The sequence below is a fragment of the Ochotona curzoniae genome, unplaced genomic scaffold (genome assembly GCF_017591425.1).
Source record: "Ochotona curzoniae isolate NIBS_2020 unplaced genomic scaffold, NIBS_Ocur_1.0 scaffold_1852, whole genome shotgun sequence".
NCBI lineage: Eukaryota > Metazoa > Chordata > Mammalia > Lagomorpha > Ochotonidae > Ochotona > Ochotona curzoniae.
The window spans coordinates 22,805,566-22,831,152 of NW_024467087.1; the positions used below are offsets into that span (position 1 = coordinate 22,805,566).

A 25,587-nucleotide genomic window follows, 5' to 3' on the forward strand; every position below is an offset into this window, starting at 1 on the left:
TGTCCCACAGAAGTCCCATGTTTTGGTCCCTGACTATGCCAGACTCTTCTCTTCGGGCACAGCTGGGTCTCCAAAGAAACAATGGGTCAAAAGAGATGCTTCATTTATTTTTTCTTAAATTAAAGATTTATTTACTTGAAAGTCAAAGAGAGAATCTTCTGTCCATTGGTAGCAGCAATGACTGGAGCTGAGCCAATTCAAAGCCTGGAACCATGAGCTCCATGCGGAGACCCAATGTGAGTGCAGGGACCCAATGACTTGGGTTGAAAGCTAGATTGAAAGTGGAGCAGCACCTAGGACTCCAATGGGTGCTCATGTGGGATGCCGGCATTACAGGTGGCAGTTTAACTTTCAATGCCAGTCCCAGGAGGTGCTTTTTGAGTACTTGGGTGCATATGACTATCTCTACTGTTATGTCTTTTCTATGACTCTTCTGCATGCCCCTCCCCGATCTGAATCCTTTGCCAGTGGGCACTTCACATGCATTTTGCAGAGATCCTGTTTTCAAGGCTCTGTGGAGTGTGAGATGCACTGTCTAGCAGATGGAAGCAGGGGCCAGGTGTGGGCTGCTTGTGGTAACTCCATTGGCTTGCTTTTGGCCTCTGAGTCCCCCCCACCCTCTGTTCCTACTTTCCTTTTCCCCTCTCCTTTACCCACCCTCTCCTGCCTTGGACCTCTGGGGGATGGTCACTGACACTCCGTGGAGTCCTCTTGCACTGAGTTTTCCCGCCATAGGCCTGCCACATCTCCCCAAGCCACATCTTTCTCTGATACCAGGTGCCCAGCCTTTTGAGAAGTGCAAATGTCCCTCCTGCCAGCCTAGCCCTGAGGCACCCCAAATCTAAGGCAGTTCTCCAGTTACTGGCAGCTAGTGAGGGGCCAATCTCAGGAGAGGTTGGGAGGGCATCAGGGCTGGAGAGATGGAGAAATGTGGAGAGCCAGGGACAGCGGTTGGCCAGGAGAAAAAGGAGGGCAGCCACAATCTCCGCCTAGGGAGGCTCTCCCAGCTGCGCGCTGTCCCAGCTTTGTCCCGTGCTGAATTTCTGTTAAGGGGGATAGCAAGCGGCAGCTGGCTGCTGCTTTGCATCCCTTGCCCCTCCATCCCACTCCAAGGAGCTGTGGGGCTTCAATCTTTCGTCTGAGACCTCCCCCCAACAGTGCGACACCACCACGGCCCTTGGTGGGTAGCCTGAGGCTCAGCTCTGGCTTGAGCGTCTGAAGCTGGCTGGGAGAGAAGAGGCGTGGGGTTCGTTTGCATTACAGTACCCAATGGTGGTGAGCTCGGCTAGATGCTATTACAGTCCAGAGCATCCAAGGCTTGAAAAAGCTAGGGCTGGGAAGGGACATCTCCGGACCCCTGGCCTTGGACTCCACATGTCACGGCTCAGTTGAGCGACCGCAGTGCGGCTCGTCCCCCAGCTGCCCCTTTCTAAGCTCCAATATGGAGCTAAAGATGCCGCAGCCCCCTAATCCCCCCATCCCCAATTCCCCTCTTCCTTCTACCCGCATGCCCCTTTCCCTCCTCCCGCAAGATTTCCAGGCCATGGATATGGCGGCGGTTTGGGGTGGGGGGACAGGGCATTGAGACTCCAGCGGCCAGCGCTCCCACCTAGCACCCTGGGATCTCGGTGGAACGGAAGAGAAAGTACAGGGGGCTAGGAGGAGGGAGAGAGGACCGCAGCGCTGTGCCGCCGAACTGAGAGCCAGAGGGGGAGGGGCAGTGGCTCCCATCCAGTCTTCAGGGTCTGGGGACTCAGGGATGTAGGGGAGAGTAGGGGGGTGTGACAATTCAGCAGAGGTCGGGACGTACCATGGAGCTTAGTGGCGGGGGGGTGCGGGCAGAGGACGTGGTCACTGAGGGGCAGCCTCCGCCCCCCTGGACGGAGGCCTATGGCTGGGGTGCAGGGAGAACTGGAAGTGGGCTCGCAGTAGTGGCACGGCAGCGCGTTCCAGCCACCCCCTCCAGGTAGCCTACTTCCGAGGGGGTGGGCGATAGAGGAGAGGTTGGGGTTGGAGCGGCGGCGAGGGGGGCCCCTCCCTCGCACCTCCCCCCACCGGACTTGGTCGCGCCCGAAGTGTAACACTTTCTCTTTGTCGGAAGAGCTCCTCGGTTTCCTGTGCAGTAGCTCCCGTTGCGGCGGCACCCGTGGCAGCCCTGGCGGACGCAGGAGCGATGGCAGCGACCGATATAGCTCGCCAGGTGGTGAGTGCGGCGCTTTGGTACCCAACGCCGGGGCCGGGAGCCTGGGGGAGGGTCGAGGAGTCCTGGCTGCTGCCACAGCCAAAGAGAAGAGGGCACTGGGGAACACCTGGGACCCGCGGCACGGCTGCACTTCTGCTCGCAGTGTCAGTGGCTCAGTCTCCCTAGTCGGCCTAAGGCGGAATGGGCTGCCTGGGGTTCCTGGTCCGTCGGTAGGCAGCTGAACTTGCTTTGCCGGAGAACTGCGGTAAGCGCCGCCGCCTCATTAGCTGCAGCTGCAGTCCCGCCGCTGGGGCGTTGCCGAATGAATGGCCCCACGAGCTGCCTAGCGCCCCCGGGTCCAAGGCACCCTGGCCTCATTGCCCTTCTACGCACAGCTGCTGGCCAGGATCCCTGAGCGTTCAGGAGGAGGAACGCGCGCGGGACTGGGGCTAGCCTGGGGGGGTGGGGGTCAAAAGCGGTGAGTGGCGAGGGGGGCGGGGAGGTAACTGGCTGGGGTAGGGTTTCTCCATATGCATTGCATATGTGACTGCGTCTGTGGGTAGCGACGTCTGTGCACGCACGAACACTCGTGCCTGCCCGAGCGGCCGAGCTGTGTCTGTGACCCCAAATGAGTCTGCCTGTTGGAGTGTGCGTGTCTCTGGTGTCTGTCCGTGTGTCCGAATGCCTCTGTCGGCTGCTTGTGCTGGGTGCCTCTGGGTCCCATTTGTGCGTTTTTGTGAGGTGTCTTTGGCGGGCCTGGAGATGGCTGGCTGCGTATTTTGGCATGTTCGGGCGCGGACCTCCGTCTGGGGTATCTGTTCTGAGTGCGTGTTTTGTGTGGCTGGGCTCATGTGCCAAAACCTGGGGAGCTGGTTTCCTTCTATGGGGACTCAGGAAAATAAGTGTGAGACTTGCAATAGCGCTGCTGTCTTCTCTTTTTGTTGGCAGCCAACTCTGGAAAAAACCATCTTCATTTACAAAACTGAAGTTTTCCGGGCTGGGTGATGCAGAGGAATCATACCGAAGTGACCTGAGGCTCCATGTTTGTTTGGTTTACTTTCTAGACCAGAAGTTGATTATAAAGGGAGGAGTTGGTTCCATTTGTGAGGAAAACCTAGATTTTCTATTCATCCTTGAGTATCTGGCCTTCTAAGAGGCCCACCCACACTGAGATGAGGAGAGAGAGGTAGCAGTGCACCAGATCCCCAGACACCAGCTATTACTTCATGAAAATCTCCAAACCACATAAAGCGGTTTTAAAACCTTGGTTTGTGAAATAGTTCTAACAGGCGCTCCCAGTGCAACACTAAACAAAATAAAGAAACACGCCCACCTCTAAGGTATTTGTTGTAATGGAAGCGGATCTGCTTTAAAAATCTGAACCCAGAATCTGCGAGCATGTGCTCCGCAGTAGAACTATTGATGACTTACTTCCATCCTCTGTCACAGTTCAAATGGGCAGGATCCTCTCTTGAAAGCTCCCCCAATTCCTGCACATTTCAGCACCGAGCTTCTTATGCAAGTCATGGTGTGGAAGGACCAGGAGTCCACGGGAGACAATGCTCTGTGATAGTGGAATTTGAGATAGTTTGCTTTCCTCCAAGATTGACCCCATAATACTTCTTGCTGTCACGTTTTTGAAGGCTCTGAGAGTGATTTTCTGCCCCTCGTTACCTGCATGTTAGAAATGGCATAGTGGAGGAGTAGTCTCCAGGGTGACATTTCTTCCATCTTCAGTGATCAGAAATGGCACGAATGATTTTTCTTGTCAGCTAATGAGTTTACATTGATCTGGCCACACTCCCCTTGCCTGGATTAGGACTTCAGGCAGTTGTTGCGTGGGGGTACATTCCAGAAGGTTGTGTTTCATCTCAGGCACAACTCTTGCACCCAGAGATGGCCTTTGTTCAGCTGCTGAAGGGCTCTAGGGTGGTTTGGAACCACTTGGTTTTCTTGGCATGGTTCCAGTTTGCTCTGGCAGGCCTTGGCATCCTGCATGATGAAGAACATAATTTCACACCAGATTCTGAAGCTGGACAAGCCACCCAAGCACTTGAGACCTTGTTATTGTGATAAATTGGTTTCTGGGAAGGCTGACGTCACTCTCCATCCCTCTTCTACCATCTCCCCACCCACCCTACCCCCCCCCCCCAATCAGGGAAGCTCTTGTTTATGTGTCATTTGTCTCTCTGCTCTCCTTTGTGTCTGAAGAAATTGTAATTCACCAGAGGAAGCTGGAATTAACTCAGAAGACCTTGCAGGGCTGCTTGCTGCTTGTTTCTTTCAAGGAATATTTATCCAGGATTTGGGGAGAGAAGACTAGTGAGGAAACCTAAATGCTGCTAGCCTAGGAGTTCTTTGTAATGACTGCTGAGACATGTCATGTGAGTCCTGCCTGGCTATAGATGGGCAATGTCCTTTCCAGAGTCAGGGGAGGGTCACTGTGGCTGAACATCTTACGTGATTAAAGCAGGCCCTGCAGTTGTTGGATAAGGCCTATGTTTGGAAGTTCAGTTCTTTGGTACATAATTTGGTACTTTGAAAATTTCAAGGAAATTGGAATTCAAAGCTGAGTGTGTTGGTGCAAATTGTTTTGGAGATTTATGTGTACCAGGGGTTTTCAATAAGTTCATGAAGATGTGTATTTTGAAAATACTATGCATGGGTTTTGAAATTTTTTTGCATGACATTTTTTTTCCTTGAACTTTGAGGTACCTTAGTACAATTCCATCCCATTTGAATAAAAACCACCAAGGGGTCTGAGAAGGCTCTCCACTGTGTCCATGACTGTTTGTTAGATGTCCAGTGCTAAGTGCTAGCCCTAAACAACTATGCAAAAAATAAAAGGATAGGAGACGCAGTTCATGACATTCAAGCTCATGGCCTAGTTGGAGAGCCAAATTGTAGATACTGTAAAGTAATCAGAATTATAGGAAATCCTTGTGTTGCCCCAGCTGCAAAACACTGAGGGCTGCCTCTAATGCACTCTAGAAAGGTGACACAACTTATTTATCTCTCTCACCCCGAGCTGCTTCTTTCAACGTTGCATTTTGGAATGCAGGCAATGGTAAGTGCTGGCCCATAGGGAGACTATCTTGTTGATTCTGGCTTCAAATCTATCCTACATTGTGAACAATGATGCCTTTTCCTGTGGCAATTTAGATATTGGCTGTTCTCCCTAATAAAAGGTGGTGGTGGAGGCTCTGTGTGCCCTAGGAAGCTTGGACAGGGGCCAGTGTCCCAGAGCAGCTGCATAGAGCAAAGATTGCTACCACCCCAGACTGGTCTTGTTATCCAATGGTGGTTTCCCTTTGATTACCCTCCTAGTTTCCTGCCTTGGCAATGCCTGCCAACGCACAGTAAAGATAATCCCGTACTCCAAGCAAGGAAAACAAACCCTGATATTCACCCATGGACCTACTACAGATTTAGATATGAAGAAAGTTATACATGGCTCCAAATATTTAAAAAAAAAAAGAGGATAGATGGACAACTATGGCGTTATTTTCCAAATTTTCTGTGTGTCAATTTTTCAAAAGAAAAAGTTGAGAGGAAGTGAAAGGCTCCCCATATGCATATGTCTCTTCTGCAAGAAGTTTACAATCCAGTAGTAGAGACCAACACAAATCATTATTCAATCGTCATTGTAATGAGTGCCCCCAGGACAGCGACAACTGTGTGACTTCATTACCAGGGGACCTACTCTAGCAGTGGACAGGGACAGCGGGTGACAGAAAGGTTTCCTGAAGACTTCAGAATAGGAAGTGGGTGGATGTGAAGATGGGGGAGATTGTACCTCTGTTACTTGGCTGGGAACATTTCATTTGTGGATTCACCTCCTTTTATTTTCATTCATCCCTTCAATGGTGTTCCTTGGGCACCAGTTGGGCTAGGCCCTGTGCCAGGTACTGGGAATGTGGTGGTAGCCAAGGCACACAGGAACTCTGCCCTCTCAAAGCTTCCATATGAGGGGTAATCCCTGATTCTGCTTCACATCCTAAATGCTGGGGATATGAGTGGTCTTAGGCAAAACTGCCTCAGAGCTGAATGGTGTGTCTGGAAAGTAGAAAGTGAGTATGATCTGCAGTCATGTGTATAACATTTTCTTTGTGGATACTCTGCTGTAAATTTGCCATTAATTGCCAGCTTTGTTACCCAGCATGGTCCCTCCCTTTGTGAGCTAGAAGGGAGCAAACCCATTGCACTAGACTGAGCAAAACTAATCAGGAAGATAAGTTCCCTGAAAAAAGATATTCTGAATGTAAATATGACTGATTTCTGAACTTTCCGGGGTTTGTAGATGATCAGAGCCATGGTTTAGCATTAGTATGAGCAATTGAAAAAGACTTTTCATTGCATGTACATTAAAACCCCCATTCAAGACAGATGGGTGCAGGGAGGAGGAGACAGAGAGACATGGAAAACTGGATCTATGGAACATGTTTCAACTATCTCAAAATGCTTCCATCTGTATGATTTCATTTTCCCCAACAGTTTCCTGGATAAGTCTTATTGTTCTCTTCATTTTATGCGTGCAGGGAGACCAAGTAACTTAGTCCAAAGTGTTATTGTTGGTCAGGTGATGAAGCAATAAAACATGCACCAGATGATACCAATTCTTTATTATTGTTTTTTTTTTTGGCTACTTGCCTTTACAGTGTTTCTAAGAAATAAATGTTTTGCCTGCTCCCCTCCCTCTTCTGATTGTATTTTAGCCCCCACGCCCCTGCCAGCACCCTCATAAGAGTATGCTTGGGTGATCTGAAGACTGGTGTTAAGAAAAAATTCTCTGCTTCAATACAACATAGCACAGTCACGGGTTGTGTGTGGGTTTTCTTTTTCTTTTCTTTTTCTTCTCCATATTGCTTTAAATAAAAATCTTGGAGCCACCAGCCATGGAGGGATGGATTATTTTAAGTAACAACTGGAGGGAGGGGGAGCAGAATAAATGAGAAACACAGACCCTTCCTCCTCAGTTTGGCAGAGAGGAGGTTTCTGCTGTGGGGATTGGAAATCATGGGCTTCTCTGCTGCCTGCCCAGGGGAGGGAGGCCACATGCTCTGGAGGGTGAGGAATGATGCGCTCCCCCCTTCTCCCGCGTCTTCTCATTAGAGACAGCCATCTGCTGAAGGATGCAGCCGGCTCTCCGCTGGCCCTGGTGTCGGGTCGTCCATTGCACTCTCTGAAGGTGGTGAGAGGGAGAGGCGGCAGGAGAATGGGATTTGCAGGCCTTTTCAGGGACTGCTCTGTAAGCTCAGGTTTCCCCCTGCCAGGGCCCTCCATGGCCCTGGGTAACAGGAGCAGACCAGTACCTTCCCAGGCCATGATGAGGTGTGAGATGGTGTTGGGTTTCCTTTCACAGTGGAGGGAGGCCCCTAGCCCTGAACACTGGCGCTGAGGCAGGAACTGGGCTTGTTTTGTTTCAGATCCCCAGTAAACGAGACCAGATGGAGGCAGAGGCAAATTCACGCTCCCCAGAGGGCAGTTGGGCATTCACCCAGAGGCCTGTGGGTAGAAGCTTTTCTTTTTTGAAGCAGATTGGAGGTAGAAAAGGCCAGACACACCTAGGAAACTGCTGAGATTATGGTGATAGGAAGGGGGAAGTTGGAAGGGATTTGTGTGGCTCTCCTAGGAAAGGTGACCTGCCAGCCTGGGGCAGAGATCTTTTTAAACCTGGACTCAGACTTACGGCTTTAGGTAGGGACTCTTAGCTCTGGGGCTCTTGAGCGGAGCTGGCAATGGGCCTTGCGGCAGCTTGAGCTGAAATCAGAAGATGAGAGAAGTAGGCAAGTGGGGGTGTAGGGAGTGGGGGTGTAAGGAGAAAGGAGGAGCATGGGTCGTCTGTGGTCATACACTACCTCACTTGCCATCTGTGGCCCAGAGCCACGTGGTGAGCCCTCAGGCTCGCACGTTGCTGCCTGAACTGCCTCCTCCTGACCAGCATCAAGGGAGATGTTTCAGACTTTTTAGCTGTGTAAAGAAATACCTCAGCCTTTTGAATCAGGTTTTCCATTTAAGAGTGGCAATAGGCTTGACTGGGGCTGGGAATCCTATTGCCACTCATTGCCACTAAATCACTCTGACTCGGGACAAGTCACTTCCTCTCACCCAGTCTCTGTTTCCCCTTTTGCAAAACAGAGTGGATTGGATGAGGTGATCTTTCTGGGCATTTCCAGCCTTTAATATTGTATAGTTCTGTATCCTTGTGTTGCAGCCTGGTTTCTTTGAGGCCCTTGCCTGCTTCTGCTTCCAAATGAGGTGGCAGACTTCAGCTCCACCCCGTCCCCCACCCCCCCCCTTCCTGCTCTGACTTCTTGAGCTGGGTAGGGAGAGAGTGGGTGGGGAGAGAGTTGGTGAGAAGATCAGCTTCTGCTCTCAGCTCAGCAGGGACTCTGTAAGCGTGCACTAGAGACGGGGGGCCTTCCCGCTCTTTCTGTCCATGCAGGTGGGCGTAGCTGTGGTCTTCCTATAAAGATACAGCTGAGTGTCTGTTGAAGCCCATTTTAGATGCACCACAAGAGCTGGCTAGTTAATGGACTCCTACTGTGAATCCTTTTATAGAATGAAAAGCCACTTTGGAATTTATCTTGTGTGTGTGTGTGTGTGTGTGTGTGTGTGTAAAAGCCTGCTGTGTGTTTTATTTATTTGAAAGGCCAAGTTACGAATAGGGATTGAGAGAAAGATATCTTCTATCTGCTCCCATCTGCTGGTTCAATTTCCAAATGTTCCCAACAGCCAGGGCTGAACAATACCAAAACCAGGAACCTGGAACTCCATCCACGTCTCTTGTGTGGGTGCAGAGGTCCAAGGATTAGCCATCTTCAGCTGCTTTCCAAGGCACATTAGCGGGGAGCTGGATTAGAAATAGGACAGCCAAGACTCGAATCAGCATCCATAAGGGATGCTGGTGCTACAGGCAGCAATTTAGCTCACTGTGCCACAGCACTAGTTCCTTATCATATATATTAAAATCAGTGTCATGTACTGGATTTGCCTAAAGTGGCACTTCCACTCCTTGCATGGTAAGGATGGTCTCCCTTGTGCTTCCCCAGGGTCCCCTACACTTCTCTCCTTCAGAAGGGTATTCCTGAGAGTGCTTAGAGGCACTGCCCATTTTTGCATGTTTTATTTCTCTTTGGGAAAGGCCAAGAGAAATACCTCAGCACAGGGTATTGCTGCTACTGTCAGTTTTCTCTTGGTCTGGCAGGGAAATCATTGTATCTGATGTTTTGGGTATATTGGAAGTTTTTTTTTAAAGCCTCTGAGAAGTTAGCAGCACTTCTGTGGATCATATAGTTGCTAATACAGTGACTTCCAAGGAGGCAGTACCTTGGGCTATCAGTCACCTTATTGTTGGCTCAAGTCTTTCTGTTACTTGTCTCAGTATTTGTCATTTGACTTCTGGTTCACTTAAGTCTTTACAATAGTAAGCTATACTTGTTATACATATATATATATTATATGCAATAATAAATTATAAGAGAATAGGGTTTTATTATATTATTAGCAAAGTAAATGTCTTACATACAAAAAGCTGCCCCAAAGCTGGTTGTTCTGATTAACCAAGTGTTCTGGCTATCTGTGAGTGAAACAGCCTTTTGGTTGTAGTTTAAGATTTCTGAAATGTCAGAAGTCACTTTCCTGCCTAGCAAAATATTGTAACTGTCATCGTAGAGCCTTAAAAAAGAAACTTTTCCCTGAGTATAAAATTAAAATATGCCTATTGAAGAAAATTTGGGAAACACAGAAAAGCAACATCACCTACAACCTTCTACTCCAGAGTAGTCAGTGTCATGATTTTGGTGTCTGTTCTACTCTTTTAAAAAGTGTGTCTGTTTTTTTTTTTGCCATTGTTGAGATGACCCTGGCTGTGCTGGTTTTCTGTTTTGTTTCGCCTGACAATATTTGGTGAGCACTTCCTTAGGTCATCAGATTTTTTAGAAAACACTTTTTTTAGCTCCTGCATATTTCATTGTGCATCCCCCCAAACTGATGGATTGTTTTTGACAGTGGTGGAGATTTGCAGGGTCTAACAGAGATCAGTGTGAGGTGGTTGGAGAGTTGCAGAGAAGGCCAGTCTATTGTCTCCGTTGGAGAGGGAGCAAGGGGAAGTGTGGGGCAATCTGGGCCCTTCCTCAGCAACTGGCAAGGCTCAGGAGGAGAAGCCATGTTGTGTACCTGTGTATTTAGCCCTGTCCAGTATTTGGATGCAAATGGCTTAATGAGAAAAGTTTCAGCAGAGCTTAGTGATGGGGCCAAACTCTCACCTTTCAGAACAGCAGCCATTAACTCAGGCACCTTGGTTTTAAATGGGGACGGGAAATTCTCCATTGACACAAAATGCGCCTTTCGGTTCCCAGAGGCCTCACACCACTGAGGTCAGAGGAGGGCCAGAAGGTTGGGAGTGGGGGATGGGGAGTAGGGGTTAAAGGGAGGTTCGAGGGGTGCTGACTTGGGTGCTTCTGGGATTCTTTATCTTCAGAATGACCACAGTGGGAGAGAGAGAGAGAGAGATGCACAGCTGCTAGCTCCATAACAGGAACCTTAAGAACATTCAATTACAAATCGCCAGCCCTGCGTTCTTGAGGGGAGGAGGAGGAAGAGAAAGAGAGCAGTGTTTCTGCCCATGACATGAAATGTGGTATAACGTATTGCAAAACCACAGGTGACTGCAGATGAGGAGAAAACAGGAAGCGTGGCTGGGGAAGGCTGTGGGGGCTGTCCTGATTCTCAGGAACACTCTTTCATTTTGCCTTCCGTTCAACGCCTCTCAGACTCTCTGCATCCTAATTACCCCTGCTGCAAAGCTGGGCAGGGACTCTCTTTTCTCATATTAAAAATGTTTTTAAATTACACAGGTAATGTGTGAATACCTTCATGCTCTAAAAGACTCCAACAATGTGGCAGCAGACTGCCTCTCTCCCCGACTGGGCCCCTATTTCCATTCCCCCACCGGAGAAAGCCACATTTAGTGGTTTGCTGAATGTCTTTGCAGCCTTCTTTCTATTACATTCTCATGTATTTCCTTGCAAATGCACATATTCAGGGTTTTGTGTTTATTTGTGCTTATATATGATGCTCCTTCTGCAGCTTGTTTTCTGCCTAGTACTACCACTTCCCTCTTAGTGGCTGCAGAATATTCCAGGAGAAGCATGTGCCATAATTGAGTTAAGTATTTTCTTCTTGTTGGATATGTAGGGTGTTTTTTCCTCTAGTCTTCCTGTATTATAAGCAATGCTGTAATGAATTTCCTGTACATAGATCTTTGTCCAGATTTGTGAATCTCTGCAGAATGGATTCTAAGAGGAGATTGCAAGGTTATGGGAGGTGTGCAATTTACAATTTTGGTGAATGATCTTTCTGGCATCTTAGTTCATGACTTCAACCTGGCGTCAACATCTACTCAAGATGACAGCTTGAGGTTTTAATGTCAGACGCACTGAGCCAAGTTGCCACTTCCATCTCCTCTTGGGTACACTGTAGTCAAGGAACCATTCAAATTAGCTGCAATCAAAGTAATCAGAATCTCAATAATTCAGACTAGCTTAAGGAGAAAGAGCAGAAAGGTAAAATATCAGGAGCTGAGAGAGGAGGAAACTTTCAGAGGCCTGCCTAGGGTTAATTTACACTCAGCCCAATGTCCTGTCCTTGTTCCTTCCACGAAGTTTAGCTTTGAACAATGAGGACTGATACTCATAATGAAGACCTTGACATCTTATAATATTCATCAAAGCAAGAGTTCATAGTGTTTACTAGACAGGATTTCCTAAAGCAGCAACTATACAAATACATTTTTGAAGTTCTCTGTTTTCTTAAAAAAAAAAAAAAAAGAGACAGTTACAGAGAAACAGAGAGAGAGAGAATCTTCCACTGCTTGTTTACTTACCAAATGGCCACAAAAGCCAGGGCTGAGCCAGGCTGAAGCCAGGAGCCAGAAACTCCATACCAATCTCCTATGTAGGTTGCAGGGGCCTAAACACTACGTCCATCTTCTGTTTTCCCAAGCACATTAGCAGGGAGCTTAATCCAAATTGGAGTAGCCATAACTCCAACCAGTACCCATAGGCAATGCTGGCAATACAGAATGGCATCCTAACCCACTGTGCCGTAAATGCTGGCCCCCAAAGTTTTCTGAACTGCAGAGATTGAGATAAGAAGTTCGCTACTCAAATCTTTAGAAGCAAGAAGAACACATTTGCAAGTGTTTATGACCCTTAGTCCATGATGTGTTTGGTTAGTTTAGGAGTAGTTACTACTAAGTAAAAGGTAGAAGAGAAATGAGGATTCCTGGAGTTGTCAGTGACCTTCACCAAAGTCCAAAGCAATGGCCATTTCTGTGCAGTTTTTTTTTTTAATTTTTATTTGTTTATTTGAAAGCTAGAACAATAGAGAGGGAAGAAGAGACGGAAATAGAGATCTTCCAGCCTCTGGTTTACTCCCTGGGTAGCAGCCACAGCCAGGTCTAAGCCAAACTGTTGCCTCGGTTCAAGTCTTCCATGTGGGTGGCAGAGGTCCAACCTCTGCAATTGCTGACTTTCCCTTTAATCCTTGGTGATGGAGAACTGTTGGCATACCTCTGACTTTTCTGATCATTTCTTCTTCTTGGCGGAATCCTGTCCATCTTTCTCTTCCTTACTCAGGGCATTTCTTATATTCGGTCTTAAGCTCTTCTCTCCCTGGAGAATGCATCCAATTTCATATCTCTCATTCTTGAATTTATATCCCAGTCCTGAATTCTCCCTGAGCCCAAAATCCCATATTGCTAACAACTTATTAGATTTCTTCCCCTGGATAGCTCACTACAAAATTAAAACTACCTTATCTTCTTTAATATATGAAATGCTTTGATAAATTCAAAAGAGAAATACAAGCACACACTTTTGAAAATATGGACAAAGGCCCAAGCTGGCAACTTACATATGCTCACACAATGCACATACACAATTGAACAATGAAAAAATGCCTGTTCTCAGTACTAAAATGCAAGTAAGACAACATGATGTTGTTTTTCAATGAATATGGTTAAAAAGACTAAGAAAGCCTAGCACTGTGGTGCAGTAGGTTAAGCTGCCATCTCCAGAGAAGGCATTCCATCTGCATAGGAGTAAGTTTCAGCTGCTCCACTTTTTAAAGATTTATTTTATTTATTTTTATTGGAAAATCAGGTTTACAGAGAGGAGAGAAAAAGATCTTGCATCCACTGGTTCACTGCTCAAGTAGCCGCAACAGCTGGAGCTGAGCCAATCTGAAGCCAGGAGCCAGTGGCGTCTTCCAGGTCTCCCATCGGGTGCAGGGTCCCAAGACTTTGGGCCATCCTCTGCTACTTTCCCAGGCCAGAAGCAGGGAGCTGGACGGGAAGTGGAGCAGCCGGGATACAAACCGGCACCCATATGGAATCTCGGCGGCATGCAAGGTGAGGATTTAGCCACTAGGCTACTGTGCCAGGCCTCAGATGCTCCACTTTTGATCCAGGAATCCCTGCACATGCAAGGAGAGGATTTACCTACTAGGCATCTGTGTGGGGCCCTCGCTGCTCCACTTTATTATTTTTTAAAGATTTATTTTTATTATTTTTTTATTGGAAAGGTGGGTATACAGAGAGGAGAGACAGAGAGGAAGATCTTCCGTCCGATGATTCACTCCCCAAGTGAGCGCAACGGCCGATGCTATGCCGGTCTGAAGCCAGGAGACTCTGCCGGGTCTCGCACGTGGGTGCAGGGTCCCAAAGCTTTGGGCTGTCCTCGACTGCTTTCCCGGGCCACAGGCAGGGAGCTGGAAGGGAAGTGGGGCTGCCGGGATAGAACCGGCGCCCACATGGGATCCCGGGCGTGCAAGGAGAGGACCTTAACCACAGTGCCACCACGCCAGGCCCGCTGCTCCACTTTTGATCCAACTCTCTGATGTGTCTAGGAAAACAGCAGAATATGATCCAAGTACTCGGGTCCCAGCTATTCACATGGGAGATCAGGATGGAGTTCCTGGCTCCTTGCTTTGGCCTGACCCAGACTTGGCTGTTGCAACCACTTGGGCAAGCCTTTTTCAATGTAACTCTGCTTTTCAAGCACATAAATCTTTTATTAAAAAGCCTAGGAAATTCAACATTTATAGATAAACATTCTCATATATTAGTGGTAGAAATATAGGTTTGTACTATTCTCTGAAATGATATATCAGTCAGTGTGCATCAGAGTCCTTGGAATGTGTGTATTTCTTTGAGACAAAAAGCTTTAATTACAGAAATTTAACTAAAGGGAAGAATCAGAGGTATTTTGAAAATGTAAAAAAAAAAAAAAAGAAGAAGAAGAAACAAAATAAAATAGAATTGTTGATTACCATGTTGAAATGTGCTAAATGGGGCCCAGAATGGTGGCTCAGTCACCAAATCCTTGTCTTGCAAGTGCCAGCATCCCATATGGGTGATGGTTCATGTCCTATCTGCTCTAATTCCCATCCAGCTCCCTGTTTATGGCCTTGGAAAGCAGTAGAATTGCCCAAAGTCTTGGGACCCTGCACCTGTAGGGGAGATCTGGAAGAAGCCTCTGGCTTCTGGCTTCAGATCTGCTGAGCTCCAGCTGTTGTGGCCATTTGGGAAGTGAACCAAAGGATGGAAAGTATTTCTGTTTTTCCATCTCTCCATAAGTTTGAACTGCCTTCCCAATTAAAATACACAGATATGGAAAATTCTATGTAGCTAATAAGAATAATAATTTGGAAGCATATCTTGTTGAAGCAAGCTGTTTTCAGAGCCGTTAAGACACCGCTTGATATGTCCACGTCATGTTGGAGTTCTAGTCCTGGATCTACCTTTTTTTTTTTTAAGATTTTTAAAAATTTTTATTGGAAAGGCATATTTACAGAGAAAAGGAGATGCAGAGAGAAAGATCTTCCATCTACTGGTTCACTCTCCAAGTAGCTGCAATGCCAGAGGTATGCTGAACTGGAGCCAGAAACCAGGAGCTTCTTGCAAGCCTCCCATGTGGGTACAGGATCCCAAAGCTTTGGCCCATCTTTTACTGCTTTCCCAGGCCACAGGCAGGGAGCTGGATGGATTGTGGAGCAGCTGGAACATGAACCGACACCCATATGGGATCCCAACACATGCAAGGTGAGGATTTAGCCACTGAGCCATCATGGCAGATCCCCACATCTGCCTTTTGATTCTAGTTTTTCATTAGTGTTCCCCCTGGGTGGAGCAGCAGATGGCTGCTGAAGTAGTTAGGTCCCTACCACATGGAGCAGACTTGAATTGAGTTCTAGGCTCCTGCCTTTGGCCTCATCTAGTCCTGACTGTTACAGGCATATGAGAATAAACCAATGGATGAAAGATCTATCTATCTCCACTCCCTCTCTGTCAAATAAGTAAGTAAATAAATACATTTTTGAAAGAATACTTGATTATTCAGAACATCCATACTATATTAAGTGTCAGGTTGAGTCGGGTTACAAAAAGGAATCTAGAGGATCATCCTTATTTAAAAAAAAAATTGTACAAACTGAAAGGAAAGCATATAACTAGTAAGTGTCTATCTTTGATGAGTGATATTATGGGTTATTTTTATTGTCTTTATTATTTCTGTATATATTAAATTTCTACAATCAACATTGATCATCTTTATAAAAACTAAGGCCTCAGCCAAGTAATTTTAAATAATTTTAAATTTTAAAACCAGACTTCTCAGCATCCCATGAAACAAGCTTGGCTTTCTCTGGGTTTTGTTTTTCTATCCATGATGCTAACACTCCACACTCCTTAGATCTCATAGTCTACTTTTGATTTTTTTTTCCCCTCACTCCCTATGCCCAATCTCTCATTGAGTCTCATCCTTTCTTCAGGACATTGCTCAAATTTTATTCTTCCTTTCTAGTTCTAAGCCATGTGAGCTCACTCCTACCTTCATGTATTGCCCCAGGGTGCAGCTGTCACTCCTGTTGTTGAACATTATCTGATTTGTTTTCTAACTTGTCTCCCTGCCCCTTGTCTCTCTTATAGCTCTTGAGCTTTCAAGCATTCTACCTTGTATTATGGCTCTCCCTGATCAAAACTCAACATCCCTTCAAGCCCCAAGCTCATCTTTTGTTTTGCTGTTTGAGGCTCTTTGCAGCCTCGCACCTTGTGGGGGATAATTCTGGACACATGGGAGGTGCTGGGTACGTTTTTGACAATGAACTACATCCTTAAAAAGCAGATGTGAAGCTCTCCAGTGTCTTCAGTTTGAAAATTCTTTTCATCTCCTTTTGGCACTTGGACCAGAAGCTTTGAAGCGCTTGAAGTCTAATGCTTCTGAATTTGGAGACAGGAAGTGGCAGCTGGGGATGACCTCAACTCAGGGTCCAACTCAATTTCCAATACCTACTCAGTAGAAGGCTCCATTGAAGAAGTGTGCTGAGTCCCTGTCATCACTGAAGATCAAGACCAGTAGTGGGGATTTTACCCTGTGCCATTTGCCTTGATGAAAAAAAGAGGAAGTGGGAAGGGATGAATGTAGAACAAAGCCTGTGGTGACGTGAACCCCTCATGAAACTGGCAGTCTCTAAGTGCCCCTGGAGGGCTCAGAATCAGCAACTCTGCCTCGGGGCTGGTGTGCGGTCCTCAGTTTAGACTGCTCCACTGGGAGTGTGTGGGGTGAAATGTGTGAGAGGAATTGCACATGGCAGGTGCCTGCTGTAGCTCTGTCGCTTGCGCCTGGGGAAACCCCAGGACAGCAATGGGAGTGGGACCCCAAGCTGGGCAAAGGAGCTATTTAGGCAGCAGCTCAGCCAACACCAGTGGCTGAGAGTCTCCTCCACCACAGCAGTATGGAAATGTGCCCTTATTATTTAAGAACCTAGTCTGAAAGGTCCAGTCCAGCCAAAGAGCTGCATAGTAGCGCAGCCTAGGATGCTGGCGCAGATCTCCTGGCACTAACCATGCCTTTCTTGGACTGCTGCTGGCATCTTTTGAGTTCCAGAAAGCTTGATGCAGCCCCACCCAACAGAAACTGATTCCTTACATAGCCCACTCTTGTCGTCTGGCTCGGGTGTCTTCAGCTTCCCTTCTCCCTTTCCCGCCCCTGCAGCCGTTGGCAGTTGGCACATTTCTTGAGTACATGCAGGCCCCTTTTGTCCTCCCTGGTGCCTTGGATGCCTGCCCCAGTTTGAGACTTTTCCCTGTTTTGTAAAATCATTAACTGTAAGAAGCTTTGGCCCTTGTAGGCAAAGCCAAGACCCTCTGCTTTCCAGGGCTGGGAGTGCCCTGGCTCACCCTAGGGAGTCCAGGAACCTGAGGACACAGCTTGAGGGAGCCACAAGTGTTCAGTGGCATCCTCAAGGTCTGAGGATAACCTCAGGGAAGTAATAGCGGCAGCTACTGTTGACTGAATACTATGCACATGCTGGAAGATGCTATTTTAAGTCCTCTAGGAGCATTTTCCTAGTTTATAATCTTCACAGCAACTGCAAGTTCCTGATTTTACCGATGGGGAAATTTCAAGAACTTAAATAACTTCATCTGAGATCACATAACCAGAAGGTTGTGGAGGGGGTGAGGGGATAACTCAGACATGCCTGATTTAAGAGCCTATGCTTTTAACCTTTGCATTTTTTTAGATCTCTGCAATGTCCTAGTGTGAGGGTCCATTGCTTTGTAAAGTCTCTTGGCAATATTTTCTGATCATGTATGGGTACACCCAGCTCATCACTTGGACTAATGCACATCAGAGTCTCTCTACCCTCTAAGAGAGGGTATATTATCTTATGTGACTACCTAGCTAGTAAGTGAGTTTAGAGGTAGCTCAAATATAAGAACATTCAGGGCCAGCCTGCTCCTCTTCTGCCCCTGCCTTCCTGCCTCTGATTAAAACCTCTTTGCTCTGTTCAGAAGTGTGGAGATGTATATTACTGACCTCAAAGAATGTGCATGCCCAAGAATCCATGATTTGCAAGTGGATGGGCTGTTTTGAGAGACTGAGACTGAGAGCAGCTGAGTGGAGAGCTGACACACTGGGCTTGGGAGGGTGCCACTGCCCAGCACAAGGAAAAATGGAATGGAAAAGCCACTGTCAATTTGCTTTTGAGCCTATTTTTCATTTTCTCCTTTTCCTCCCCTTCCAAATTAGGGTGAAGGTTGCCGAACTGTCCCCCTGGCTGGACATGTGGGGTTTGACAGCTTGCCTGACCAGCTGGTGAATAAGTCAGTCAGCCAGGGCTTCTGCTTCAACATCCTGTGCGTGGGTGAGTATTTCCATAGCAGGAAATTCTATTACAGAATATGGATCCTTAATGGCTGGATGTGGCTTTGCAGGTAATTAGGTTAAATAATGTGTCATTCTGATCTGATTGTGAGAGTGTTTCTCTCTCTTTTCTTCTTCTTTCATCCCTCTGCTGTTTTGTTTTTGTTTTTGCCTTTGCATGGCTATTGCTACTTTTTCCTTGGCTGGATCATAACTGTGTGAGACTCAGTGGAAATTGTGTATGGCAGCTGGCTGGCTTGGTTACTGTTATCAAGTTTATTTTGATTGTGGAAGACAGGAGCCAGGGCAGAATTGGGAGGGCGATGATGGCTGGAGGAAAGATGCCTGCTCACCACCTGTGGGCCTATCTGCTGTTTCCTTTGCAGGCTTGCTAAGCTTGGGACAGTTTGAGATCAAGTGCAAGTTCTTTTGTTCCCCTTACCTAGGTCTCTGCCTAGACCTTTTTTTTTTTTCTTTTTCTTTTTCATTTTTTTTTTTTTTTTACCTTGAATCTCAAACTGTGGGAGTCACATCTCATCCCTTGTGTGTTACAGACAGCTGAATGATGTTTCGGAAATGGATGAAGGAATTTATGCTATAAGGAACTACCTTTTGTCCTTCCCAAATGCTTTCTCCCATGAGCTCTTTAGGTCCTACTGAAACTCTGCGAAGTAGCATTCATAATTACACAGAATAGACAGACACCCAGAGATTTGGTAAAGGCAAGGGTTTTTACTCAAGTCAATGCACGAAAAAAGCACCAGAGCCACAACCAAGACTCAGATCTGGCTGGCACCTTGCTCCTCCCAATGTTTTTCTCACTGCTGCTGGCAACATCTCTCAGGAGCACATGGGTAGACATTGCATGTCAATCAAACAAGGATGAGGGACAGTAGTTCTTTGGTATTCTTCTTATTATTATTTTAGATATTTACATAGTCAATCAGGGTAGGAAGGATCGAGGGTTAGGGAGAAGTAGGTGTGATCAATGCTTCCAAGCTTTCTATTTCTTCTTCCCATTTCTGGGGAGGAGGGTGGAGACAAGGGGATAGGTCATGCCTAGCCTCCCAACCATCCCAGTACCTGAGGATGGGGAAAGGCCACTCGATGTCAACTCGGGGTCACAATGTGGCACATGCTCCAAGGGTTCTGCCCAGGTGAATATGATAGTTCCGAAATGCTGTTAATCCTGCCAATCTATAGGTGAGGAATCCCTTTCAATGTCCGTTGGCTGACACAATCAACCTTTGAGTCTCCATTTGCCCAGATATTTGTTGTCATCATTTGGCTGGGGTAATTGTTCATATGTTCTGTTCACCATTATCTGCTATGGTACCAAATGTCCTCTGCAGGCCCCAGTGGGCTACCATGTCCTTCATGTCCACCATGGTCTGCTGTCCAGCTCCTAGGTGGGTTCATGGACCTGAGCCAGGCGCCCTGGACCAAGCCGGACCCTCACCCCTGGGGCTTATGGATGCAGCACCCATTGTGCAGGCCGGCTCAGTGACCTAGGCCAGGAGGCTCAGGTCCCTCTGGACCGCCCCCACCATGGGGCTCACAGACCCAACACCCACCACGTAGGGGGCCCTAGGACCTGGGCCAGAAGACCCAGGGCCCTCTGGACCCCACACCCTTGGAGCTCATAGATCTAGCATGTAGGCAGTCCTAAGGACCTTGGCAAGGAGACTCCGGGCCCTCTGGACTCCATACCTCTGGGGTTCTCAGGTCTGGCACCCATCAACAGGTGGGACCAGTGGCCTGGGCCAGTAGACCCAGACCCCACTGAACTTCTTGCCCTTGGGGCTCACAGATCTGACACCCACCAGACAAGTGGGCCCTAGGACCTGGGCCAGGAGACCCAAGGCCCTCCGGATCCTCCACCCCTGGGGCTCATGGACCTGACATTCACCACACAAGTGGGTCCAAGGACCTAAGCCAGGAGACCCAGGCCCCACCAGACCCCATACCCTCAGGACTTACTGACCCAACATCCACCACGCAGGTGGGCCCAAGGGGCTTGGGCCAGGAGACCCAGGGCCCTCTGGACCCCACCCCGCCCCTGGGGCTTACAGATCCAGCCCCCAGTTGCACAGGTGGGCCCAGGACCCCAGGCCGTGCAACCAGGGACCTGATGGAACCCCCCCAACCCTGGGGGTCATGGTTCCAGCACCCACCACACTGGTGGGTCCAAGGACCCTTCCGTCCCTGGGGCTCATGGACTTGGCACCCACTGCCCCCAGACTGACATGGCTCATCTCTCCTTAGCATCCACCAGCAGGGTGCATCAGCCTGGTTCTATCCAACCTGTCCCCAGTTCAACCTTGTGCTGGTTAGTGCTGCAACCCAGTCATTCCCCCAGTCCCGGCTCAAGTGTGAACTGGCTGGTGTTGCAGCCCAAACTCGGCCATTCCTCACTCCATCCTGGCTCTCAAGATCTTTCAGTGAAGGTTATAAACTGACTCAGCTTGACCTACCCCCTGACCTGACCCATATGTATGTTGACGGGTATTGTAACCTGGTCTGGTTTGGGTTGCAACTTGCCTTGGTTCTTGTACTTACCGGCAGGGACTGCAACCTGACAAAGGAGTTCACCAAGGTGCTCTATCTGGTCTCCTCCCAGTGGCAGATCCTGTGCATGCTTGTGAGTCCCTGGCCCAGGTTGAATTCGTCCACCTGTTGTCCTGACAGGACCAATGTCCTTGCCTTGGCATTCTTTAAGACTGTGTTCTTAGACTTTGACAATTTTGAATTTGCAAACACAGAGTATATCATTTTCATCCCACTGTGCAGCACAGCATACCTGCATATTTTATGTGACCTCCATCCAAAACCTAATGATCGTAAATACCATAATAGAGCCAGTGTTCACACTGGCTGGAACACTCAAACACTTCTGTTAATTGCCTTTTCTTATTTTTCTATAGAGTGTATGGGGGCACTCATTCATGTTACAGATTCAAACCTCTACTGCATTGGTTATTTTACTCTTTAATGCATTAAAACATTCTGTTTCCCTGCTAAAGACATTCACTTTCTTGGGCTCTTAATTTTTTTCTTCTCCTCTGTCCCAAGCCCTCTTTTCTGGGTCATTTTCTGTAAGGAGACTCCCTGCGCAGTCAAGGACAAGTAGAGAACAACCAAGCCACATGTAAATATGGATTACAGACAGTCATCCAGACTCATTCGCTAGCTGAATTCCCACTCCCACGTCTACCTTGGAACCTATGTGGTGAAAAAATGTGCTTCATGAAATTACACAAATCTTGGCTGTTAACTTCTCAAATGCTGAAAGTCTAACTCATGGTTATATTTAGGTGCTATTAGAAGAGATGAAAAATTAATAAAAGTCATAATTTTCAACAACAAGTGCAAATGATACCACATCCAGTATCAGCACCACTAACTCATTGTTCAACTAATAAGACTTGAATTTTGCTGATGGCCAGTTTATTTCAACACAATTATGTAGGAATCCCTTGGGGTTGCCCTGAGAGTTCTATGCGGCTTGCATTGGTGTTGAGGAGATCAGAAGTGAAATGGCAGACCTCACCTAAACATTCCCTTTACAATCAAGGGCAATTGGATGTCCTAGTAAAACATTACTGGGAGACTGTGGATTAGAGTTGCTCTGTGATGGCAGAAGTGCAGGGTAATTTGACATGTAGGTCACAGAGGGGACCAGAGGAACAGGCATCCAAGCTCGAGGCCAAGTGAGGTAGAAAGGAGTAAACCACCGTCCTCTTGCTTTCACCTAGACATTGCACAGCAACAACTACTTTGATATGTACCTGCTATGATGGAATTGCCCATGCACAAGGACAGACCCTCTGAGAGGAAGGGGTAGGAAGGAGACCTTCTCACTCCCAGGGAATCACATTCTTTGTTTTCTCTCCAATTCTCAAAGTCCAGGAAATAAGGCCCAGAAGGGATTCCATATGGGCGCCGGTTTGTGTCCCAGCTGTTCCACTTCCTCTCTTGTTCCCTGTATGTGCCCCAGGAAAACAATAGAGGACTGCCCAAAGCCTTGGGACCCTGCACCCACATGGGAGACTCAGAAGAAGCTCCTGGCTCCTGGCTTAAGATCAGCTCAGCTCCAGCTGTTGTGGCCTCTTGGGGAGTGAAGCAGCCATTGGCAGATCTTTATCCTTTTTATCTCCTCTCTGTAGATCTGCTTTTCCAATAATAAAATAAAAAAATATATTTTTAAAAATCCAGGAAATGGCCACCCCAGTAAATCCCCTTTTAATCTGCACTTATAACCCCATTGCAGAGATTGCATTAATTTCATTTCTCATCCCTGATAAAAAAAAAAACAAAATAAAATAGCTTGTGCATGCTGCTCTCTTTCTGTGCTTATGCTCCTGTCATTGCTCCAAGAACTCACAGTTTGGGTCAGGGTCAAGATTGCAACCTCAGCCCAGCCATGGCACTGGGTCCTATTATTGTTCATTTGGCTGCTGAGGGTAATTTTTTCACTTGGAGGACTTTCAGCGACAGTACTTTCATACCTATTGTCTGTGCTTAACAGTCAGTTTTGCTTTCTTAATGACTATTATCAAAAGATTTTATTTGGGCATAAAATACTTGGTGTCTTCAAAAAAGTTGATGGAAAACACGGATTGTCTTCTAATGCCATTTGTCCACAAACTATTTAAAATTATTCTTGTGTGTTCTTCTAAAGTATTCTCTTTTCTTCTCTGATAGGATCTTTTCAGTGTATAGATATGGTAACACTGTGTTGTTTTCATATTACCATTGATCTTGGTGCTGGGCTACAGGCCTAGCAGGATAAGTGTAGTGCAAGCATATGTGTGTAAGCAGGGGTTAAAGGGAGGAGAGTTGGTACACATGTATGTGTGTATGTTGGGGGTGAGAAAAAGGAAGAGAGAAGGTTTATGAATCCAGAACCTAATTTATATGTAAGGGTACAAACAAACATCACCTACAGTTGTTATTTGTAGAGGGCTAGGCACATGGGCAATTGCATAGAATAATTCTGCTCAGGTACATTCTAACAAATATATGCCAATCCCTTAGTTTTGGAAATTTTAATTAGCCGCTGATTCTAGATGTGGTCCTGGAAGCGTCAGAGGACCCACCAGAGCTGGCTGCAGTATAAATGTGCCTGTTGTTTTGCATGGCTGGGAAAAAGCCCCAAAGAGACTCATCTGTCCAAATGTGCCAGCAACAGTAATGGCTGTGAAAAGCACAAAGGGTCATAACAATAATATTTACTTTGAAGCTGCTCAGGATTCCAGGCTCAATTGGGCTCAGTTGAACTTGGAACACACACACACACACACACACACACACTCTCTCTCTCTCTCTCTCTCTCTCTCTCTCTCCCCAGAATCAGGACCGTAGGAGGAGGGGTAAGGGCAGCCAGCATTATATCAAGGTCAAGGGTCAATTGTTTCATTCGTCTAACTGTGGGAAAGTCATCTGCTCACCTCGCTAAGGTAGTGTGCAGCCAGGGCGTGCTGACCAATGTCTAGCAACCCATATTAGGAGAAAAACTGTTGTGGTTTGCAGCGTCTGCTGATTGCCATACTCTCACCAGAGCTGATTTTAAGCTACTGATATGATGTCACTACACACAGGCAAGGGAAAAGATGCAGGAAGTGGGCCGGGCCGGCTCCAGTCCACCATTGTCTGTCAGACCTCTGCGTGATCAGGAAAGAGAAAGGCCGAGGTCACTGAGCCAGCTATGACCTCGACCCTGTTCGTGAGCTTCCTCTGCCAGCTGGAGCTCCTGAAGTGTTTCCTTTCGGACACCTCCCTGTTGAACTCAGAGGCATTTCTCTTGATTTATTCCAATATTCAGAGAGCTGGGAGGGACTTCAACTCCATGAAAACAGGAATTGTGGCTGTGTTCCTTATGGTAACCTCAGCCTCTAAAACTGCCTGGCTCCTGTTAGTGGCTTTGTAATTACTTGTTGAATGACTAAACGAACAAACATATGCCTGTGGAGCTGGCTAGAGCATATTGAGTGAAAGCCTGGGCTCCAGCAGCAGCCTGCCTGCATTTCAGTGCTGGCTGAGCTACTTCCTTTTCATGTCTTTGGCCCAGTTACTTCCTCTGTGCTTTAGCGATGAGGAAGCTGAGGTGTGGAGAAGTGGAAGAATCAGTGGGAATTCTCACAGCCTCTTTGAGGGGCTTGGTTAACCCATCTATAAACTGAAGACAATCCGTAGTATCTTCTGCATAGGCATACTGCGAGGACCTAGTAAGCAAACAAATGCTGTATTAACAGCGGTGCTGGCATGGAACAAGTGCTCCATTAAGCAGTCCTCTCCTATGGAGCAAAGGGCTTAATGCGGGTCATACAGTAATTTCATGATAACCCAGCCAGGGCTCTTCATTTAATCAATTGCAAGGAATTTCAGCTACATAAGGTGCTGGAGGAGGCCCATATTTAACAGCACAGAGGAGAAGAGCTGAGCTTTCCTTCCTTTCTTTTTTAAGGATTTGTTTATTTTACTTGAAAGTCAGTTACAGGCAGAGAGACAGAGATATTCCATCCACCCTGGTTCACCAGGTTCACCACCTGTATGGCCGTAATGGCCAGAACTGAGCCAGTCCAAAGCCAGGAGCTTCCTCCAGGTCTCCCACATGGGTGCAGGGTCCCAAGGCCTTGGACCATCCTCTACTGCTTTCCCAGGCCACAAGCAAGGAGCTGAATCAGAGCAGCCAGACACACATATGGGATGCTGGCATGACTAGCATACATACTATGTCACCTTGGAGCAAGAATTCCTTGGTAGCCAGAGGCCAAGTTGTCTCCTCTCTCTGTTCTTTTTCAGAATCACATTTAGCACCATCATCTCAATTGCCCACCACTTCCTTCTCCAGGCAGTCATTATTGGACACCTGATTTCCACAGCCCTATTATGCTGACTGGCACCAAAGTAGTCATTGTCCCTGCTGTGCTCGCCCTTCCTCTCTCTTGGCCCCAATTTCAGCTGTACAAACGGGGTGGATCCCTGGTTCTAAGAATACAGGAAGATTCCACCTGAGAGTTCTTCTTTTTTTAAGATTTTTTTTTATTACAAAGTCAGATATACAGAGAGGAGGAGAGACAGAGAGGAAGATCTTCTGTCTGATGATTCACTCCCCAAGTGAGCGCAACAGCCGATGCTATGCTGGTCCGAAGCCAGGATCCAGGAACTTCTTCCACATCTCCCACACGGGTGCAG

The 25,587-nt window shown here is 47.3% G+C and overlaps 1 protein-coding gene across 6 annotated transcripts in view; it reads left to right on the plus strand.

Moving 5' to 3' along the window:
- The first annotated feature begins 1,856 nt into the window (after positions 1-1,856).
- SEPTIN6 (septin 6) overlaps positions 1,857-25,587 on the plus strand; it is a 72,494-nt gene continuing 48,763 nt past the window's right edge. For 2 of the 6 annotated variants that reach the window (XM_041000000.1, XM_041000002.1), the window contains exons 1-2: positions 1,884-2,203; positions 18,277-18,391. In XM_041000000.1, coding sequence (XP_040855934.1) covers positions 2,174-2,203; positions 18,277-18,391 — 145 coding nt within the window. In that variant the 5' untranslated portion in view covers positions 1,884-2,173. Of the gene's footprint in view, positions 2,204-2,325; positions 2,448-8,514; positions 8,577-18,276; positions 18,392-25,587 lie in introns of those variants that run through there. The other 4 variants (XM_041000001.1, XM_040999999.1, XM_041000004.1 and 1 more) reach the window with 4 other exon arrangements.